The 19,179-nt window shown below is 43.6% G+C and overlaps 1 protein-coding gene across 5 annotated transcripts in view; it reads left to right on the top strand.

Annotated features, from left to right (window-relative positions):
• Nucleotides 1–19,179, top strand: part of depdc5 (DEP domain containing 5, GATOR1 subcomplex subunit) — a gene marked incomplete at its 5' end in the record, with an annotated part of 73,270 nt that overhangs the window by 7,567 nt on the left and 46,524 nt on the right. For all 5 annotated transcript variants that reach the window (XM_007908724.2, XM_042337295.1, XM_042337296.1 and 2 more), the window contains 11 exon segments: nt 39–108; nt 691–769; nt 2,071–2,132; nt 3,513–3,582; nt 4,760–4,832; nt 6,371–6,474; nt 8,931–9,005; nt 10,194–10,328; nt 12,824–12,885; nt 18,396–18,469; nt 18,724–18,793. In XM_007908724.2, the coding sequence (XP_007906915.1) occupies nt 39–108; nt 691–769; nt 2,071–2,132; nt 3,513–3,582; nt 4,760–4,832; nt 6,371–6,474; nt 8,931–9,005; nt 10,194–10,328; nt 12,824–12,885; nt 18,396–18,469; nt 18,724–18,793 (874 nt within the window).

Raw genomic sequence — 19,179 nt, 5'->3', positions numbered from 1 at the left:
AAGAATTGAAGAAGAATAATGGTTATTGATTCCTTTAGAGCACAAGCGAGTGAACTTTGGGTCAAAGGTGAAAAAGTTACCTGTGGTTACATAAGTGAGGATACCAGGGTAAGTATTCAGCCTGCGGCCTCTTTTATAGGTGATGTAAAACACTCGTCAGGCTATATAGTTTAGGAGAGAGGTTGGTGCTGAATTAAAGAGCATAAAAGAGAGGGATTAATTCAAGGGACAGAAAATAAGAGAAATGTAAGATCAGGATGTACAGTAATTTGAGACTAGAGTTTGGGAGGGATGTCATTCACAAAACAGATTCTAATCAAAAAAATCTCTATTATACCAAAAATGTGATTTGTTTCCCCCCCCAACCCCCGCCACTATTGGCGGGCCGATCTTCAGCCTCTTTGCCTCCCCCTCTGGACCTCCATCCCATAGTCCCTCCGACTCGCTCCCTCCCTTACCTCCTTCAAAAGCGTCTTGAAATCCTCCTCTTCGATTGTGCCTTTGGTTACCCTCCTTCCCCTTCCCTCCCTGCCCTCCACCCATCTTGATCCCAACCACCAGTTCGGGTGCGGATCCCTGACTGTCTAGCGCCTTGGGACGTCCTCCTGACGTGAAAGGCGTTGTCTAGATGTAATTTGTTGTTGTTGTTGCTTGCAACCACTGCAGCTTGTGCTGTTTTCCTTTTAAAAGGTGGTCTTCCGATCGACCTCAGCCATGGTCTATATTTTCATCCAAATGAGCTGTGAGATGTGGGATTTTGACATCTATGGTAAGTATCATTTTGGGGATTTGTTTTAAGAGTACAGTTTACACATGTCTCCTGGTAAGAGGATATGTTTAGGCCCTTAACATCCGAACTACTGTTCTATGTTTGCGCTCTGCCCTCACTGACTGATTGTGGTCTAGGACAACCACAAGCCTTTGTGTTACGGGAAGTGCACACAAACCAGTCTTTTGTAAAGCTTATACAGTGGCACACCTCACTCTGGTTAATCGGCCATGTTTACAAAAAAATGAAGCTTCATTCACAGTCAAAAGGCACAAAAATGCACTATTTCTTTGCAGTTTTCTTGATAAAAGTTTCCTTTCTTCAACATACCTGCTTTTTTGGTATTCTTCCTTATGGCATTTGGCTGCTGCGTTTTGGGCACAAAATACACGTTGTTTATACAAAATTGACAATATACAAAATTGACGCTTCTGTGAAGCGCTTTGAGATGTCTCGAAGACGTGATAAGACGCTATATCAAATGCAAGGATTATTATTACTTACTGAATAACAAGGTTTTCTTTGGCTCAACTAAATTGGATGATAAATCGCAGCATTCCATGCCAGAATTTGTTTTACCAGTGATCATATGTTGATACGAGTAACACAAAGTCCATCGTAATTCCAAGCTGAGTGACTGAGAGAAACTTCTCCAGAATAGAAAATGGCTCTTTATTAGGTTGGAGAAAAATGGGTGAAAGGTGGTGTGCAATCCAATGGCTTTAAATGAATATTCACTTCTTTATTCGTTAAAAGCTTAACAGTAGAACCAGAGGACACAGCCTGCGATTTGAAGTGGGGTAAATTTAGAACAAATTTGCGGAAACACTAGAGTGATCTAGTAGTAAACTTCTGGAATAGGGAGACTGTGGAAACAGTAAATGTTGTTTGTTTCAAACACAAATTAGATAGATTTCTGCTAGAAAGTAATAACCGGGGGTACAGAATATAGTCTGGGACACGATATGTCAAGCGACTGGCAGGATGGTGGAAGGCAAACTAGATGGACCTTGGTCTTCTTTCACCAGCAAATTCTTATGTTCTTGTGCTGCCAAAAGCTAAAGTAAAGTCAATAATAGACTTGACTTTGGGTGCTGCCGACCTCTCCCATCTTCCTCACCTGCTTTGCAGAGTTCCTGAAATGAAAACATGAATCGAATTAGAAATACATGGAATCTGTATTCCTGGTGGTTTGGACGTTGCGCAAATTAACAGTAATTTGGCTGGGCGTGTGCTATTCAGAATTGAAACTAGTGTTAGTTCTGTTCGCTAAACATTCCTACCTGTTCCCTCTCTTTTAGGTGATCTGTACTTCGAGAAGGCAGTAAATGGGTTTCTTTCAGATCTCTTTGCAAAATGGAAGGTAAGATTGGGGATGGGAGAGAAAGGAGAATTAAATCTGGCTTCTCATCTCGGCTGCACAGGATCAATTGACCCACAGGAGCAGTTCTGACTTTACTGTCATAGACTTATATCCCACAACATGCAGTGGGTTTCATTAATTCTCAATGCTCCTAATCCCGATCTCACGATTATTGTCCGATATTAATCTTAACAATATGATTAAAATTCACTCTTTCCTCCACCACCACCACCACACTCTACCTTTCTTTCAAATTCCACATCTGAGCTCTGACCTGCTCGGCCTTCCCTCATCTCCGAAATATTGCCTTCCTCTGTCATTCCTGTGGTGTCTTGTAGCTCAGTGGTTGGAGCACTCGCCTTGCAAGTGAGAGGACCTGGGTTCGATTCCCGGCAGGGCGAAACATGAGCAAATGTACTTACTGCTAGGTAACCAGGCATGTGGAGTAAGTAGGAACCCGTTTTGTTAGTCAATTGGCGGATTGCTTTTCCAAGGGTAATAATTCTTTGAAAAAAATATTAATAAATTTGTTACTTCAATCCATGACTGTTTTTGGGGCACTGCTGTGGGTAATTGGCTGCCCACAAAATATACAGTCAATTCATTTGTGAGACGTCTTGAAGACGTGATAAGGCGCTACATCAAATGCAGGGATTATTATTATTATATTCCCTCTCCCCTTGGGTTCTGAGATGCTCATCTACCCTTTGATCTTGTCCAGGCATGGTGACTATGCTAACCCTCTGCTCCCTGGACTCCCCAGTTCTTATCTATAGAAGCTGCAGACCATCCAGAACTCTATCCCTGTGTTCTCGGTTGTATCTGGCTGCACAAGTCTTATCACCCCATTCTCACTGGGCTTCACTGGCTCCACATCCCCAGTAGATCAAGTTCAAGATCTTCGTTCTCATCTTGAAATCCCTCCACAGTATCACCCAGCCCTACCCCTGCCACCACCTTCACCCACACCCACACTGACTTGCTTCATGTTTCCCGCCATATTCACCCCATGATTAGCAAGTGGGCAATCAGCCAATCTGCAACTGCTCTCCGGAATTCCATCTCGGAGTCTTTCCAACTGGTCTCAAAATGTATCTCTTTGACCTCACTTCCTCCCCCCACCACCCATTGGCTCCCACCCCCACCCATTGGCTCCCACCCCCAGCTTGGATTCCCACCGAGCATTGTAAGGCACTGTGAAAGGTCTTATATAAATGTCAATTGTGTTGTATTAATTTTACAGACAAAAGGTTGACTTAAGATATTCAAAAGTTGGAGTGTTTGACATATTTTGATACACTCACTTATTGTGTAGGTTGCAAGTTGTGTCAAAGAGGACAATGAGACTGATTCTTTTCCTTTCCGCCCACCCTCTTTTAGGATAAAAACTGCAGCCACGAAGTGACGGTGGTTCTCTTTTCCAGAACATTTTACGACTCCAAGTCACTGGGTAGGTTCAGGTAACTGTGGAAGATGGGATTTAATACAAAGGTAGTTTGGAATATGTGTATCCGACCTCCAGGGAGGTGGAAGTGAAACTAGATGGACCTTGGTCTTTTTGTCATCCAGCATTTCTTATGTTCTTATGTACCTGTAAATAGTGGATACCAATTGTCTGAGTGAGAATAATAATCCTTACGTTTGATACAGCACCTTTCACGTCAGGAGCACGTCTCAAAACGCTTCACTGGATATATTGTAAAGTGCAGTGACTGTATTTCCTGAAGAATGCAGCAGTCCAATTTGCGCATGGCAATGCACCACAAGCAATGTACCATGAAAGAAGCAACCAATTTTATTTGGTGAATTGTCAGCCAGAACACCAGGAGGAATTCTTCCATTTTTAAATTGTGCCATGAAACTCTTACAAAGTCATAGAAACAGAAGTAGGTAATTCAGCCCCTCGAGCCTGTTCCACCATTCCAGAAGATCAGGGCTGATCTGTACCTCAACTCCAGTTGCCCGCCCTTGCTCCGTATCTCTTAATACCCTGACTAACAAATCTCTATCTATCCCTGTCTTGAAAGTGTGAGTGGATCAGCATCTACAGCCTTTTGGGGTAGAGAGTTCTAGATTTGAAGAGACAGATGTACCTCATTTTAACATCTCATCCAAACAATGATATCTCCAACCCTAGCCCACCCCCACCCCCCCAGCACTGTGATAGAGTGCGAGTAGAGCATATACACTGCTTGAACCTGTAACTTTCTGACTCAGGCAACTAAGCCAGCTTGATGCACCCCACCCATGAGAATCCACAGACACCATCCTCCTGCCTGAAAGGGCTGTTGGTTTGCAACACGAGTCGTATCTAAAGCTCTCAGTGCAGAGTTTGCTGGATTTTGGCAGTTTGGGCTTACATAAATTAATAAATCAATAATTTGGTCACTCAATCCACGACTGGGACACTCCTGTGCCAATTGGCTCCTGCGTTTTACCCACAAAATATACAGTCAATTCACCTACAGTGTATCCTGTGAAGCACTTTGAGACGTCTCGAGGATGTGATAGGGCGCTGTATCAAACGCAAGGATTATTATTATTACATACTTGACAATGAATGTCTTAAAACTAATATGTTGAGGTAACCAATGTGAGCTTTATTTTTGTTTTGTGTTGATTTATAGATGAGTTTCCTGAGAATTACAGATCCTCCCTAAGGTCAGACCTCGAGGGAAGATTCTATGAAGACTTTTATAAGTATGTTTTTTTTGTCTGGGTTCTGTATGTGTGTGTGACTCTCTTCACTTCCCTTGAATGGGAGAGTCTGATTTGCAGGCCAAAGCTGGTGTAACTGGATCTAACCATTGGGAAGCTGGGGTTGACTTATTTTTGTTTGGACTTATACATATCCACTCGTCCAATATTCCCGCTAAGATTGACATGTGTCCGTCAGTCTGTCAGATACTTCCAGGAGTATTGGTCACTCCGAAGACATTTTTTTCTTAGTGAAAATTAATTTTAAGAAATTTATAGAATTGTTCTAACATTTTAGAGATCGGTCGCTGTCTCTTGGTGTGCAGAGTTAGTTTCACTTAAATAATAATAATTTAGTCGCTCAATCCACGACTGTTTGTGGAACACTGCTGTGTGCAATTGTCTGCCACGTTTCGTCCACAAAATATAGTAAATTCACTCTACAGTGTATTCTGTGAGGCACTTTGCGACGTCTTGAAGACATGATATAGCGCTATTATATCAAATGCGAGGCTTAAAAAATAGAGGGATTAGGGGATATGGGGATAGGGCAGGTAATTAGAGTTAGGTCAGAAGATCAGCCATGATCTTATCAAATGGCAGGGCAGCTCGAGGGGCCGAATGGCCTACTCCTCCTAATTCTTATGTTCTTATTATTTCTGAAATAATTAAATACATGGTATTTGTGGGGAAGCAATGGAAAAATAAATCAATTGCCTCAGGCTGTATCACTCTTAAATGCCTTGTTCCAATAATCTATTTCATAAAATTTTTAATTGTAATCTTTGACTTCCGTATTTTACAATTGATTTCTGTGTTCGCCCACAAAACACGTCCCTGCACTTTACAGTACATCCTGTGAATCCCTAATTTGCTATCCGACGTCCTCCTGACGTGAAAGACACAATGTCAAATGTAAGGATTAGTTATTTTTATTAAAATGTTTTTTTTGGTCAGCCGGGTGCCTGACACATGCGGAAACCCATCACTGTGCTTAAGAGTATCCAGTAAGAATTCCACGCATCCCACCTACACATGGAAATCCCAGAGATAGATTGTTGGAATGGAATGCGCTCTCTCTCCCTGGAGGGACGCAGCCTGCTTCCTAATTCTGGAAAGTATTAGGCGCAAGTTGGTAAGAGCCAAGGCTTGGGGACATAAAATATGTTTAAGTGTGCTCACAAAGTGGTTTAAAAACACCACGTTATCACTGATCATTTTAGGTACTGCTGTGTCATTGTACTTTGCACTTTCAATAGTTGGTCTCTGGAAACTTTTGCTCGTATCAGGCTTTAAGTAAAAAACAAAGGGCCAGTTATCATCTCAACCAAAGGGCCAGTGTTTTTTTTCTTGAGGACACTATTTGTAAAGACAGAGTAGTCTCTCAGTGTCCTGGCCAACAGATAAATTGGTGTGAGATCAAATTGACTGCTCCATTGACCCACCTAGTCGCTTTACTTCACAGAATCTTTGGGAAGCACCTGTGAAATGTTCTTGATGTTGTAGGCAGGGATTATTACTATTGTTTGTTGTGTTTGTAGAGTTGTCGCCCAAAATGAAAGACGAGAAGAATGGACGTCTCTACTAATAACCATTAAAAAGCTCTTCATTCAGTATCCAGTGTTGGTGCGATTGCAGGAAGCAGGTGTGTATTTTCCATCCTTGAAAAGTGACCACCAGTAACACTGTGCTACCTGACATATTATCTTCCAGTACAAGGCTCCACGAACCTATCACCCCATCCTTACCTGGCTCCCTATCCTGCAGCAGATACAGTTCAAAATCCTCACCCTAACCTTTAAAGCCCACCATGATCTTGCCCTACTCTACTTCAAAAAAACCCTAAATACCTGGTCACTTCCTCTGCTCAGTGGACACCAGCCAGTTTCCCACCCTCCACCCAACCTCCACCCAACCATCAGTGGTCAAGCTTTTAGCCTTCTGCCCCCTCCCTCTCGACTTGAGTCCCTTCAACATTTCACTTCCCTCGCCTCCTTCAAGGTCTACCTCAAGACCTTCCTCTTTGACCGGGCTTTTAGGTATCTTTCTCTCCTCCCACCCCCGGCTCGGGTGCACACCATGTACTGTCCAGGGCCTTGCGATGTCTTTCCGACATGAAAGGCGCTATATAAATTTGTATTGTATATTTTATATATATATATATATATACAAGAGAGACAACATTCTTCAGCTCAACGTGCGAAAAACCGAGGCCCTCCTGATTGGCTCACGTCAGCGCCTCCGCACCTCAGGCGCTGACACCATCAGCATCCAAGGCTGCACTCTCCACCTCTCAAAGCAGTCAGGAACCTCGGCGTTTTGTTCGACCCTGAGCTGTCCTTTCTCCCTCACATCCGCACCACAACTGGCACCGCCTTCCATCACCTTCGGAACATCGCCAGACTATGGCACTACCTCACCCCTCACGCTGCTGAAACCCTGGTCCACGCCTTTGTCACCTCAAGGCTGGACTATGGGAACTCTCTCCTCGCCGGCCTTCCCGCCACCTCCCTCCACACTGCAGGTCATTCAGAACTCTGCAGCTCGTGTACTGTCCCGCACCAGACACCGCGACCACATCACTCCCACCCTCGCTCGCCTCCACTGGCTCCCCATCCCCCAGAGGATTGATTTCAAGATCCTCATCCTCACCTACAAGGCCATTCACGGCCTTGCTCCCTCCTACCTCTCCAACCTACTATCCCCCTACCTACCTGCCCGTACCCTCCGTTCCTCTGGCTCTGGTCTGCTCCACGTCCCCCGCCCCAACCGCCCTACCATCGGTGGTCGGGCCTTCAGCCTCTCAGCCCCCAGGCTCTGGAACTCCATCCCCCAGTGCCTTCGCCGCCTCCTCCCTTTCCTGCTTCAAGGCCGATCTCAAAACCTTTCTCTTTGACCGTGCCTTCAGCTCCCCTCTCGACTCTCTTCCCCCTCCTCGCTCCCTCCCTTCCCTCCCCTCACCCTGACCATTTCCCCCCTCCTCGCTCCCTCCCTTCCCTCCCCTCACCCTGACCATTTCCCCCCTCCTCGCTCCCTCCCTTCCCTCACCCTGACCATTTCCCCCCTGCTCGGGTCATGACCCAACTGTGCAGCGCCTTGGGACGTCCTCCTGACGTGAAAGGCGCTTTATAAATGGAATCTTGTTGTTGTTGTTGTTGTTGTTATTGTATCTGTACACCTTTGAGATGTTAAGGGGGGTTTAGTATTATACTAAAACCAGTTTAGAGTATTTTCTTGCCTTGAATCCCATGGCTGTTTTATATTGTGAACATTTTTTTATTATTTCATGTGATTTGTTAGTGCTGGGGAATGAAGTGTTTCTAAATGTGGTGCTGGGGCTAGGTGCTGCATTGTTGGAGCTGCCGTTCTTGGGATGAGACATTAAATCGAGATGTTGTTTGCTTGTTCAGGTGGATGTTAAAGATGATATTTTAGCCACATCTAAATAGGCAGGGCAAAACCTTGGGCAAGTTTCCTTACTCCACACAGAGCCTAATAATAATCCCTCCAAACCAAAAACAATAAATTGGTCATTTTCAATCTACGACTGTTTGTGGGACATTGCTGTACGCAATTGGCTGCCGCGTTCGCCCACAAATATACAGTCAATTCACTTTACAGTGTGCTCTGTGATCTGCTTTGGGACGTCCTCCCGAAGTGAAAAGCGCGATATATAATGTAAGGATTATTATTATTATCTGTACCACTTTTTGCCACAAGCTTGAGAAGAAAGATTCCCATTGTTGTGCAGCTTCTTAAAGACTAGGGCTAAATTAAGACCCTTTGCTGTTAGCTTTTGATCTTATTTTTATCGCTGATGGCTCAGAAGAGTCTATAAAACTCCCAACTGTTCTGATAGGAAATACCCAGGAAGCCTGTGGTTTTACGGCTCATTCTAACGCTGGAGCTCAAAATGTCTATTCCACTATTGAGATTCGGATTAAATGGGCAATTTTTCTTATCACCCAGCCTGCATGTTGCTGTTCCATGTCTACAATTGTAGAATAAAAATGCCATTTGTTGCTGCTGAGTGTCTGGCCACGTACAGGCTGTAACCTATTGATTATGTTGTCAAAAAAAACAATTGCCTTTTCTTCATAGATGGATTTCCACATGGACAGAATTCTACAGCGGCCCAAGGAAACTATTTGGAGGCCATTAACCTGTCCTTCAATGGTGAGTGTCTGTGTTACCATCGAGCTGAGGAATGAAATAAGAAACTGATATGGCTCACTGCCTACTCTGGTAAAACAATCTCCCAACACGTTGTGGAATTGGGTAAACTTGCCAAGGTGGGTTTGAGATATCAAGGTGGGAGGGGACAAACAACAAGAACAAGTTACATTTGTACAGTGTCTTTCATGTCAGGAGGGCGTCCCAAGGCGCTGGACAGTCCAGTCAGGGATATGCACCCGACGGGGTGGTTGGGTTCAGGAGGGGTGGAGGGTGGGGAAGGTAGGGGTAGGAGGGTGAGGGCAAGGGAAGGGGTGAGGCAGAGGGACTGTGGTAGGGAGCTCCAGAGGGTGGGGGGAGAGAGGCTGAAGGCTTTCCCGCCAATGGTGAGGTGGGCAAGGTGGGGGATTTGAAGCAGGCTGGAGCCCGCTGAGCGGAGGACCGGACAGGCTGGTAGGACAAAGCAGCGGGTGAGGGTTTCAGCAGCATTTCGGGCAAGGCAGGCAGGAGGAGGGGAATGCAGCAGAGATGGAGAAGGCAGTCCTGGTCACAAACTGAATATGGGGTAGGAAGGAACCCCATGTCTGCAGATGGAGCGTGTGTAGAAGGTGCATGACAATGTGGGGGCTGAGGATAGAGCCCGGAGCTACACCACAGGTAACCATCCGTGCAAGAGTGCGAGGGGAAACCATTGGAGGGGAAAACATGGAGGTGGTGGATCAAGTAGAATTTGAACCAAAGGAGTGCAGTCCTACAGAGGTGAATGAGGGAGCAGAGGTGATAGAGGAGGATGGAGTAATGCACAGCAGTCAATAGGTTTATTCTTAAAGGGAAATTAATTTCAATGTTGAAAGTCCTCTCTTTGCTATGTTGCAAATTCTGTATATATAGTATGTAATATATTCTATTGAAATTCAGCAGGAGAGTGTGTGCATGGCATGTGTGTGTATATAGATATCAAATATATATGGCTTTTGTCTGTTCGTCTAGGCTCAGTATGAATGTGGTTCCCAGGCAGGAAGGACACTCTGCTAGCTCACTGTACCACCCAGTTTTCTCTCTCTCTCTTTCCACCACCCAGAAAAAAGCAAATCTCTGTTGATGTGTATGTACCTATGTTTCTTGCATATGATGTTATGGGTTCATGTTTCTGTGAGTTTCAAAAATATTTTATTTCCTTTTTGCCTTTAGTGTTTGACAAGCATTACATAAACAGAAACTTTGACCGTACGGGACAGATGTCTGTGGTCATCACTCCTGGTGTAGGCGTGTTTGAAGTTGACCGATTGCTGATGATTCTCACCAAACAGAGGATGATCGATAACGGTGAGCTTTGGTTTAGTTGCAGCTCAGCACTGAGAGCCCTGTCTTTAAGCAATGCCATTGTTATTAGATTGGATCTATAGGGAGAGGTGAGAAAGGTACGTTTATACAGATACGTGTTAGAAACTCTTTGAAATTTCTCAGTGATCCTAGAACAACAACGATCCTTGCATTTGATGCAAGGCCTTTTCACATTGGGAGGTGGTCTCAAAGTGCTTCACGGATTTACTGTAAAGTTTAGTGATTGTACCTTTTGGAGGCGAATCCTACTTTTGATTTAAAGCATAAATGATTTTATCAGTGCTTAATGTACAGAGAAGGTTGAACGATTGGTGTTAAAGTTCCAGGTAATTGCTGTAAATTTATTAGCAAATCTAAGAGGAGTTTCGAGTGTGGTTCACTGTGTGATGGTGCTGATTGTGTCGCATTTGGGAGACCTAATATGGGGAATAGGAGAAAGAATGGGAAAATGGGACTGAATAGATTCCTCTTTCAAAAAATGAGCACAGACACAATGGGCTGAATGACCACTGTCTGTGCTGTAATTTTTTATTCTTCTGTCTCCTCAGTTGTCTTGGCCCAAAGTTTGCAGTACATTTGCTTGCTTTCTGGAAATAGGTTATTGCTGTCCAGAAATGTCCCCTCTCCCTAACAGTGGGTATAGGTGGTGTAGGGATTGGGAGGAAACATAACAGGGACTTGCAGAAATTGATAGCCATATGATTTAAATAATAATAATAATTTGGTCCCTCAATCCACGAATGTTTGTGGGACACTGCTATGGGCAATTGGCTTCCGTGTTTCACCCACAACAGATACATGTGTTCTGTGAAGAGCTTTGAGACGTTTCGAAGATGTGATAAGGCACTATATCAAATACAAGTATTATTATGATTATTATTATTATCCAGAACCTTCCAGAAAGAGCCCAGACACTAGGATACATCTGCAGTTGAGTAAGGGGATGCAGAGTGAGACCTCTAAGGCCACATCAGTGCGTTTCTGTCATTGGCTGCCAGATAATATGTATTAGTGTGTTGATGTGAAAAAGGTAGATCAGATGGAACTTCTTCTTTTATTAATTATGAAGTTTTATTTTCCTTAAAAAAACACTGTTTGTGGGACACCGCTGTGCGCAACTGGTTACTGGGTTTCGCTCATAAAATGCACAGTAACCCGACTTTCCAGTGTATCCTGTGATATGTTTTGAGACGTCTCGACGATGTGATTAGGCGTCATATCAAATGCAAAGAAAATTAGTGAAACAAATGCAAGGATTATTACTACATTAGCGGAACCAAGAATAGGAAACACAATACTCCAAGGATGACATTGAATTTGGGGAAACCTGTAGTTTAGAGCACTTGCCTCGTACGCGAGAGGATGTGGGTTCAATTCCCGGGCAGGGCGAAATGTTGGGCAAGTTTCCTTACTCCATGTGCCACTTTACCAGCAGTAAGTAGGAACCCGGTTGTTTGTCAATTGGCGGATCGCTTTTCCACGGATAATAATTCCTTCCAAAAAAAATATTTGGTTACTCGATCCACAACTGTGGGACGCTGCAGTGCCCAATTGGCTGTCGCATTTCACCCACAAATTATACAGTCGATTCACTTCAGAATATTCTGGGAAGCACTTTGGGACGTCTCAAAGACGTGATAAGGCGCTATATTAAATGCAAGGATTATTATTAAGGGGGAAGATGAAAGAGATTGAGGGGAACTAGTTGACTCAGCGCTCATTGTGTCAAAACAGTGTGAGTCAGGAATAAACAAGACAAACGATGCTGGGCTAAATTATTAAATCAATTGCGTTTATATCCCCAGACATCAAAGTCAGGCTGTACAGTGCTCTGGTCAGGCCTCATCCTGAATACTACATACAGCTCTGGTCACAGTGACATGAAGGGGCCGCCCAGCCTCTAGAGGCGGCTCAGAGGAGAGCAATGAGGATGACCCCAGTGTTAGAGGAATGAGCAACTATTAGACAAGCTAGGGCTCTTTAGTCTTGAGAGAAGGCGACTCAAGAGAGAGAATCTCATGGAGATAACGTGTATATAATTTTAAATGGGATTCAAAAAGTAAACCCACATTTATATTTTAGGATAATAATAATCCTTGCATTTGATACAGCGCCTTATCGAGACGTCTCTCAGCAGAACTCTATAAGTACAGAGTTGTAAAAGACAATTTCAGGACAGAAAACAGACAAGTTAATCATCGACTGGAGCAGGCTGCAGTGAATGGTGGATGAGGTCAAGACACTGGAATCAGTTAAAAAGCAGCTTGATGGGATCAGGAGGGTGGGGTCTCTGGAGGGATGTGATCAGATGGGCTGAAGGATCTTCTTCATCCAGACCTACCTTGTTATATCGCTTCTCTTTGTGTTTTGGGGAAAGCACCTAACTAGAGGGTTCTGTTCAAAACCCAAAGACTTCTCAGTCTGCTTCTCTCTATTTGGGTAGATTACTAATTGTGTGTTTAATTTCTCCTGTGCAGGTATTGGCGTTGATCTAGTGTGTATGGGTGAGCAGCCCCTGCATGCTGTCCCGTTGTTTAAGGTACGTGTAAACCAAGGCTGTCAACCTGACCTGGCCATAGGATAATCTACATTTTACTTGAATTGTAGGACTATATATAGCTCCCTGTTGCTAGATTTCAATGATTAGGTTTTTATTTTACCATTGAAAATTAATAGCTACAGATCAAACCTATGCTACTATCTCAGTGACCCTTTTCAAGTTTGATAACCAGCAGAGGAACTAGTTTTCCTACAAACAGAACAGATTGAGTCACCGGTTTTGTATGTGATTTCTAAGTTTTTTAAAAAAGCATCTTCTGGATTGCCACCTGGCTACACTCAGTCTATTCAGAAAAATGATCGGAGCGGTACTTGAATGCAATGATAAGTTGTCTCCTTGCCAGCTGTACCGTATGGTATTTTTGTGGATCAACTAAAACTCCATTTGCCTCATCTTGATTGTTTTTGATGTGATGTGCATTAGCACAAAACAACACTGGGCAAGCGTAACGGATCAGCTAAAGTCAGATGAGACTCGTTAAAAACCTCTGCAGCATCCAACAAGTCAAATTAGGCCGCATTAATGACCTAGAAGCTATTGGGAGCCCTCTCGGTAATTTGGGCAGGTTGAGAGTCCATCCACGTTCACCTCAGTACTTCATCACAAACTGAGTGCTGGAGTTCATTCATATTTACCAGGTGCTATGAATATTTTTTTTATTTGAAAATGGAGATTGGAAATGGGGAGAATGCAGCGTGTGATAATTATCATCTTTTTTTTAAAAAAAGATTGTTTTGACAGAGTATGTTCAAGGTGTGGAGTGTCAGTGCTGCAGAATGCAATGGTTTCAGGGACCCACTGATGATCTGTATAAGGTTAGAATTCGCTTGTGTGAGCTCGATCCTTCCTAATCCTAGGTTAACATTATTGATGTCCATGTCCTGTTGCCTGGATATTTACATTGAATGGTTCAGAATTGCCCTGAAGGTTCAAGGTCCACCCACAAATCAGTCACAAGTCAGCGCTCTGAGACGCTATCCTGCATGAAGGGTGCTATATAAATGCAGGTTGTTGTTGTCACCTACAATTCCCTGAAGTACTGTGGAGCAGGCTAGCTTAAGTAATGAATCACTCAGTCTGCACTCCCTTTGCTCCTTCGACCAGAGTCCAAGAGGCATAATGACGGTGATTTTGAATGAGGAGCACTGTGCTGGAAGGTAGATTGACGTTGTGGATAGATTGACATTCACAATGTCAATGTATCTGCCAGATGGTGGGAAAGAGAGCAAATGGACTGGATAATAATCCTTGCATTTGATATAACGCCTTATCGTGTCTTTGAGCCGTCTCAAAGTGCTGCACAGAATATACTGTAAAGTGAATTGACTCTTTTTGTAGGCGAAACGCGGCAGCCAATTGCGCACAGCAGCGTCCCACAAACAGTCGTGGGTTGAGTGATCAATTTTTTTTTTGACAGATGTGTTGGGACTTCAATGGATTGTGGTATTGCTCATCCTTTAATTCTCCTTACTTACTGATTCTGTGTATCTATGCACACAGTATATACCTACTTATACAGGGTGACCAAAAGATCATGATAACTACCCTACTATCTATATAAAAAAAATGTCTTTAAGATTTATTAGATATTGTAATGGTATCACGACTTTTTGGTTATCCTATAGAAGCAGAGCAATCACGGGGCTATTTTCATACATCTACTCCCATCTGACTCTGAGACATTCAGTGTCAAAGACTTGAGCCAAAAAAAAGCCAACCAGACAGACAGGATCTTGCTCATGAAGGAAAAAAGCGATTAGCTTATTTTTAAAAAAGAAATTGATACTGCAGATTGCTGCAGATTAAAACTTTGAATTATTCAGCTAAATTAGATGCTCTAAATCACATAGCAGTCACTGTGGAGTGATTTGCAGGAGCTCTTGCAGTTTGATTAGCTCTACTGTATAAACAGACCCTTGTTTTGGATTAATGCAAGAAAGGATTTGCTGGAGGAAGAGATTCCTGCTTTATTTTATTTGCGGGATCTCGTATCTGTTGCATGTGAACCATGGTTTTGAAGCATCCGTTCAGCTGAACCTTATCTAAACAAAACTTATCTTTTGTTTGGTAATACTATTCCATTAAGATGTTTTATTATAGTTCATTAAAATGTATTACCTACACAAGTGAAGAGCATGGAAAGAGCTTTACTGGATGATTGAAATGTGGGATGAGTGCAGTTCGGAGGATGTGATGTGGTTACCATGATTGTTGAGGAAGAACAAAATGGTTAATATAGTTAATGGTGATTACATTCTGAGCTCTCTCTAAAGGTTGTACTGTACATTAAAACAATAGTTAAAATGAAGATCTGAAGGAGCCATGCAGAAGGGAAAGGTCCCCAGATCTATTCTAGCCCCCACTCTTTGGAACTCTATCCCACAGTCCCTTCGACTTGCTCCCTCCCTCGCCTCCTTCAGAGCACGTCTCAAGACTCTTCCTCTTAGACCGCGCATTCGGTCACCCTCCTATACCTGGCCTCCCTGCCCTCCACCCCTCCTGATCCCAACAACCTGCTCTGGTCCAAATCCCTGACTGTCCAGCGCCTTGGGACGTCATCCTGACGTGAAAGGTGTTATACAAATGTAATTTTTTGTTGTTGTTGCTAAATGAACTGATCCCAGCCACGGTGCAACTGATCTTGGCATCCTCCAGCACTGTGTTGGCATGTCAGCATAGTCATGAATTCAAAAGTCTCAATGTGTTGTTTGAACTGCCCACAATGTAGGGGCGAGATTGCTACCACTGAGCCAGGCTGATACAAAGGGAAGGACAAGTTTGCAGGCTTTGGGAAGAGAGCGGGGGAGTGGGATTGATTTGGAAGCTGTTTTACAAGAGCCGGCACAAACATGATGAACCGAATGGCCTCCTTCTGTGCTATATAATTCTATGATTCTATGAAATGCTAAGTACCCAGTCACCTTCGCACACAAAATAGGTTTATCTCTGATTAGTTTCTAATACTATAAGGGGGAGAAGTTCTCCCCCTTACATCTCATGTACAGATGTGAATTTATACAGGATTTTTTCCTGATGTGCACTTTGACTAAATGTCTACACATTCGCAGCAAAGATAAATTTTACCCTCAGAGATGGTTGTGAAGGCCTTCACAGAAATCTACAATTACAAATGGCATTCGTATAGTGTCTTTCGTGCCACAGGACGTCTCAAGGCGCTGGAGAGTCAAGGCCTTGCACCCGAGCTAGGGGTTGGAATCGAGGGGTGGAGGTGGGAGGATGTCCGAAGCCATGGTCAAAGAGAAAGCTCTTGAGACGGACCTTGAAAGAGTCTAGGGAAAAGTAGGGGGCACGAGGTGAAGGGATTCCAGGATGGAGTTCCAGAGGTTGGGGGCAAAAAGGCTAAAGGTCTAACCCCCAAGGGGGCAGGCAGGGCAGGGGACATGGATCAGACCAGTGCCCGCCGAGCGGAGGGAGCGGGCAGGTTGATAAAGTTTTAGTAGGTCGCAGAGAAAGGGAGGAGCAAGACCGTGGAGGGCTTTAAAAATGAGCTTTGTGCCCTCACTACTTAGATAGCTCTCACTCTCTGATCGATAGCTCTCTGAGGAACTCCATGTGAGTTTCCTGGTGAGCAGCTCAAGTCAACAGGAAATGTATGAGAGCATTGTCATTATCCTCATGTCAACACATTCCTAACCATTTTGAGTGATGATGGTTCCACCAGTTGGAAGTTACTGCTGAGAATCTGCTGAGAATTTCAACCTCTCTGCCCCTACACTCTGGAAGTCCATCCCACAGTCCCTTTGCCTCGCTTCCTTACCTCCTTCAAGGTTGGTCTCAAGACCCTCCTCTTCGATCGTGTCTTTAGTCGTCATCCCACCTCTCTGCCTTCCCTCACCCCTACCCCACCCCTCCCTCATGCTCGGGTCCCCACCACTGACTTCAGCGCCTTGGGACGTCCTTCCGATATGAAAGGCGCTCTATAAATGTAATTTTGTTGTTTCAGTGTAGTTCAGAATCATCCATTATTATTAAATTCAGTAATTAAACATTCTTGTTCACTTACTCACCTTGAAAATCAGAGGCAACTAATCAATTCAGTGATTACTTTGACACCATAATTATGCACTGGCTGGCTTTTTATATTTAAAAATATATTCTGAAACCTTTAATATAATGTTTTCTCAAAGTGGCCACAAGAATGCATTCCTTAGCAAGTGAACCCCTGGTTTTGTTTTGTGGAGGATGCAAACTTGATCTCAGTCTTTTATAAAAGTAGTGAGGAAATGTGACCCATTCCTGTTTTTTGTTTCCCTCTCCTTTTGCTTCACAGGATCAGGTTTCTCTAAGTGAATTGGTTAACAACGAGTATTTGTTCTGCTTGACGTAAATGTGAAAAGATCCTTTCTCTCCATAATGACTCATTCTCGTCTTTTGTAAATGATAATCTGCAATGGGATTGAGCAGTTCTGCTAGACTTTCTCTCATTGTCGCATTGCAATGGTTTGTGAAATCGGGACAATGCAACAAAACCTTTTGATAAAGAGACATTTATAACTCAAATATGACTTAAGACTGTGCTGTCCTGTAAATAAGTTACTCGTTTATCAGTTGAAATGAGCAAATGTGTATTTTCTGCATTAGAGTCAAATGCTAAAATAATTCTGCTTTGTGAGAAATATGATCATTGTGTACCTTATTACTCATTAGGCTATAAATTATGTGTCAGTCTGGCTCAGTTTTTTTTTGTCAGCTGCATGTCTGGCTCATACAGAAATCCATCACCATGTTTAAGGGCATCCAAACTGAGTTCCGTGCACTTGGAAATTCCTGTGTCCAGAATGGAATACACACTCTCCTCTGAAGGATACATCCTGTGGAACTAATTCCAAAGAGTATGAGATGCAGGTTTGCAGGAGGAAGGCAGTCCTGGTCAGGAACCAGATGTGGGGTAGGAAGGATAACCGGGAATCAAACCTGAGGCCAAGGTGCATAAGGTTAAGTGAGTCTGAGGGATAGGAAGGGAAGTTAAGTAGTTCAGAACTGCAGGTGAGAAGACATTAATGGGAGCGAAGGAGGATGGCTTCTGTCTCGTCCATGTTGTTCTCAGCCAGGCCTTGATGTCAGCAGGCAAGCAGTCAGAACATTGGTAGGATCTGGGGTTGTCACTATAGAAGGAAAAATACAACACTGAGAAACGACATTCTCATCTCTCCTCAGTGATAGCAAAGCTCCAGGTTAAAGTTTGTGTTGTGAACAGCTGGGTTTGCAATATAAGGGTTTCCTTTGGCCAGTTAGTCTGAGGTGAGGTGGATTTGGTAGTAAGTGAGAGATGCAGCTACCGAGAGGCAAGGCTTTGCAAAACTTTGACTGTGCAGTTCTTCATTTAGCCTACTCCTGAGCACCCCAGAGACAGGGTCATGACTGTAGCATTGTGCAGTGAGACTCGTACACTTGTTTCTCAGCACAGACAATGGTATCTCCTTGCTGATATTAGTTGCTTCAGAATCCATGTCTTCTCTCCTTGACAGCTTCACAATCGAAATATCCCTGGAGATTCCCGCCTGGGTGATGATTACAACATTCCTCATTGGATAAATCACAGGTCGGTGCACGCAGTAATGGTCAGACCACATATGCTGCAATTAAGGCTGCAGTAGCACCAGTTATTTGCTGCAGAGGTAACTGCTGATACCCATGTATTCTGTCGTCAGCTTAGAATTAGTAAAACCCCACTTTAAAGCAAGAGTAAAAAGCTTGACGTTTGGTCATTCCTATAGACCTCTGTTTGGGGGCCATTGCGTTGATTCTGAATGTGCAGTTCCCTTTAGACTGATGTCTCTTTCTCTTGATTTGCAGCTTCTACACGTCCAAGAGTCAGTTGTACTACAATAGTTTCACTCCTCGTATTAAACTTGCAGGAAGAAAGGTGAGTTGACCAGGGTGAGGAGTGGAGTGGGGGGAATATGCAACAGACCAGTTTGTCAAACGGGGAAGAGGGGCGTGCAAGCAGGAGAGGAGCAGATGTGAGCAGACGATTGGGGAGCAAAAAAGCTCACAGAGGTAGGGAGGTGCTAGCCTAGGGGTGGGCAATTACTTTGGCTGGCGGCACTTCACGAGTTTTGGTAAACTTTGCGGGCCACACACTTAATATAGATGCAAATGCTTAATAATAGCTCAAAATCAAGTCTTACACTTGTACATGCATAAAATATGGTCTATATAATTAATATTCATTAAAATTAAGTTAAATAAAAACAACTCATTGAGCAGACATTTATTCGATATTGATTCATTTATTCACATATTGATGAG

This window comes from Callorhinchus milii, unplaced genomic scaffold (genome assembly GCF_018977255.1).
Source record: "Callorhinchus milii isolate IMCB2004 unplaced genomic scaffold, IMCB_Cmil_1.0 Scaffold8, whole genome shotgun sequence".
NCBI lineage: Eukaryota > Metazoa > Chordata > Chondrichthyes > Chimaeriformes > Callorhinchidae > Callorhinchus > Callorhinchus milii.
The sequence above is the reverse complement of the archived record's forward strand: the minus strand, read 5'-3'. Positions and strand labels throughout refer to the sequence as shown.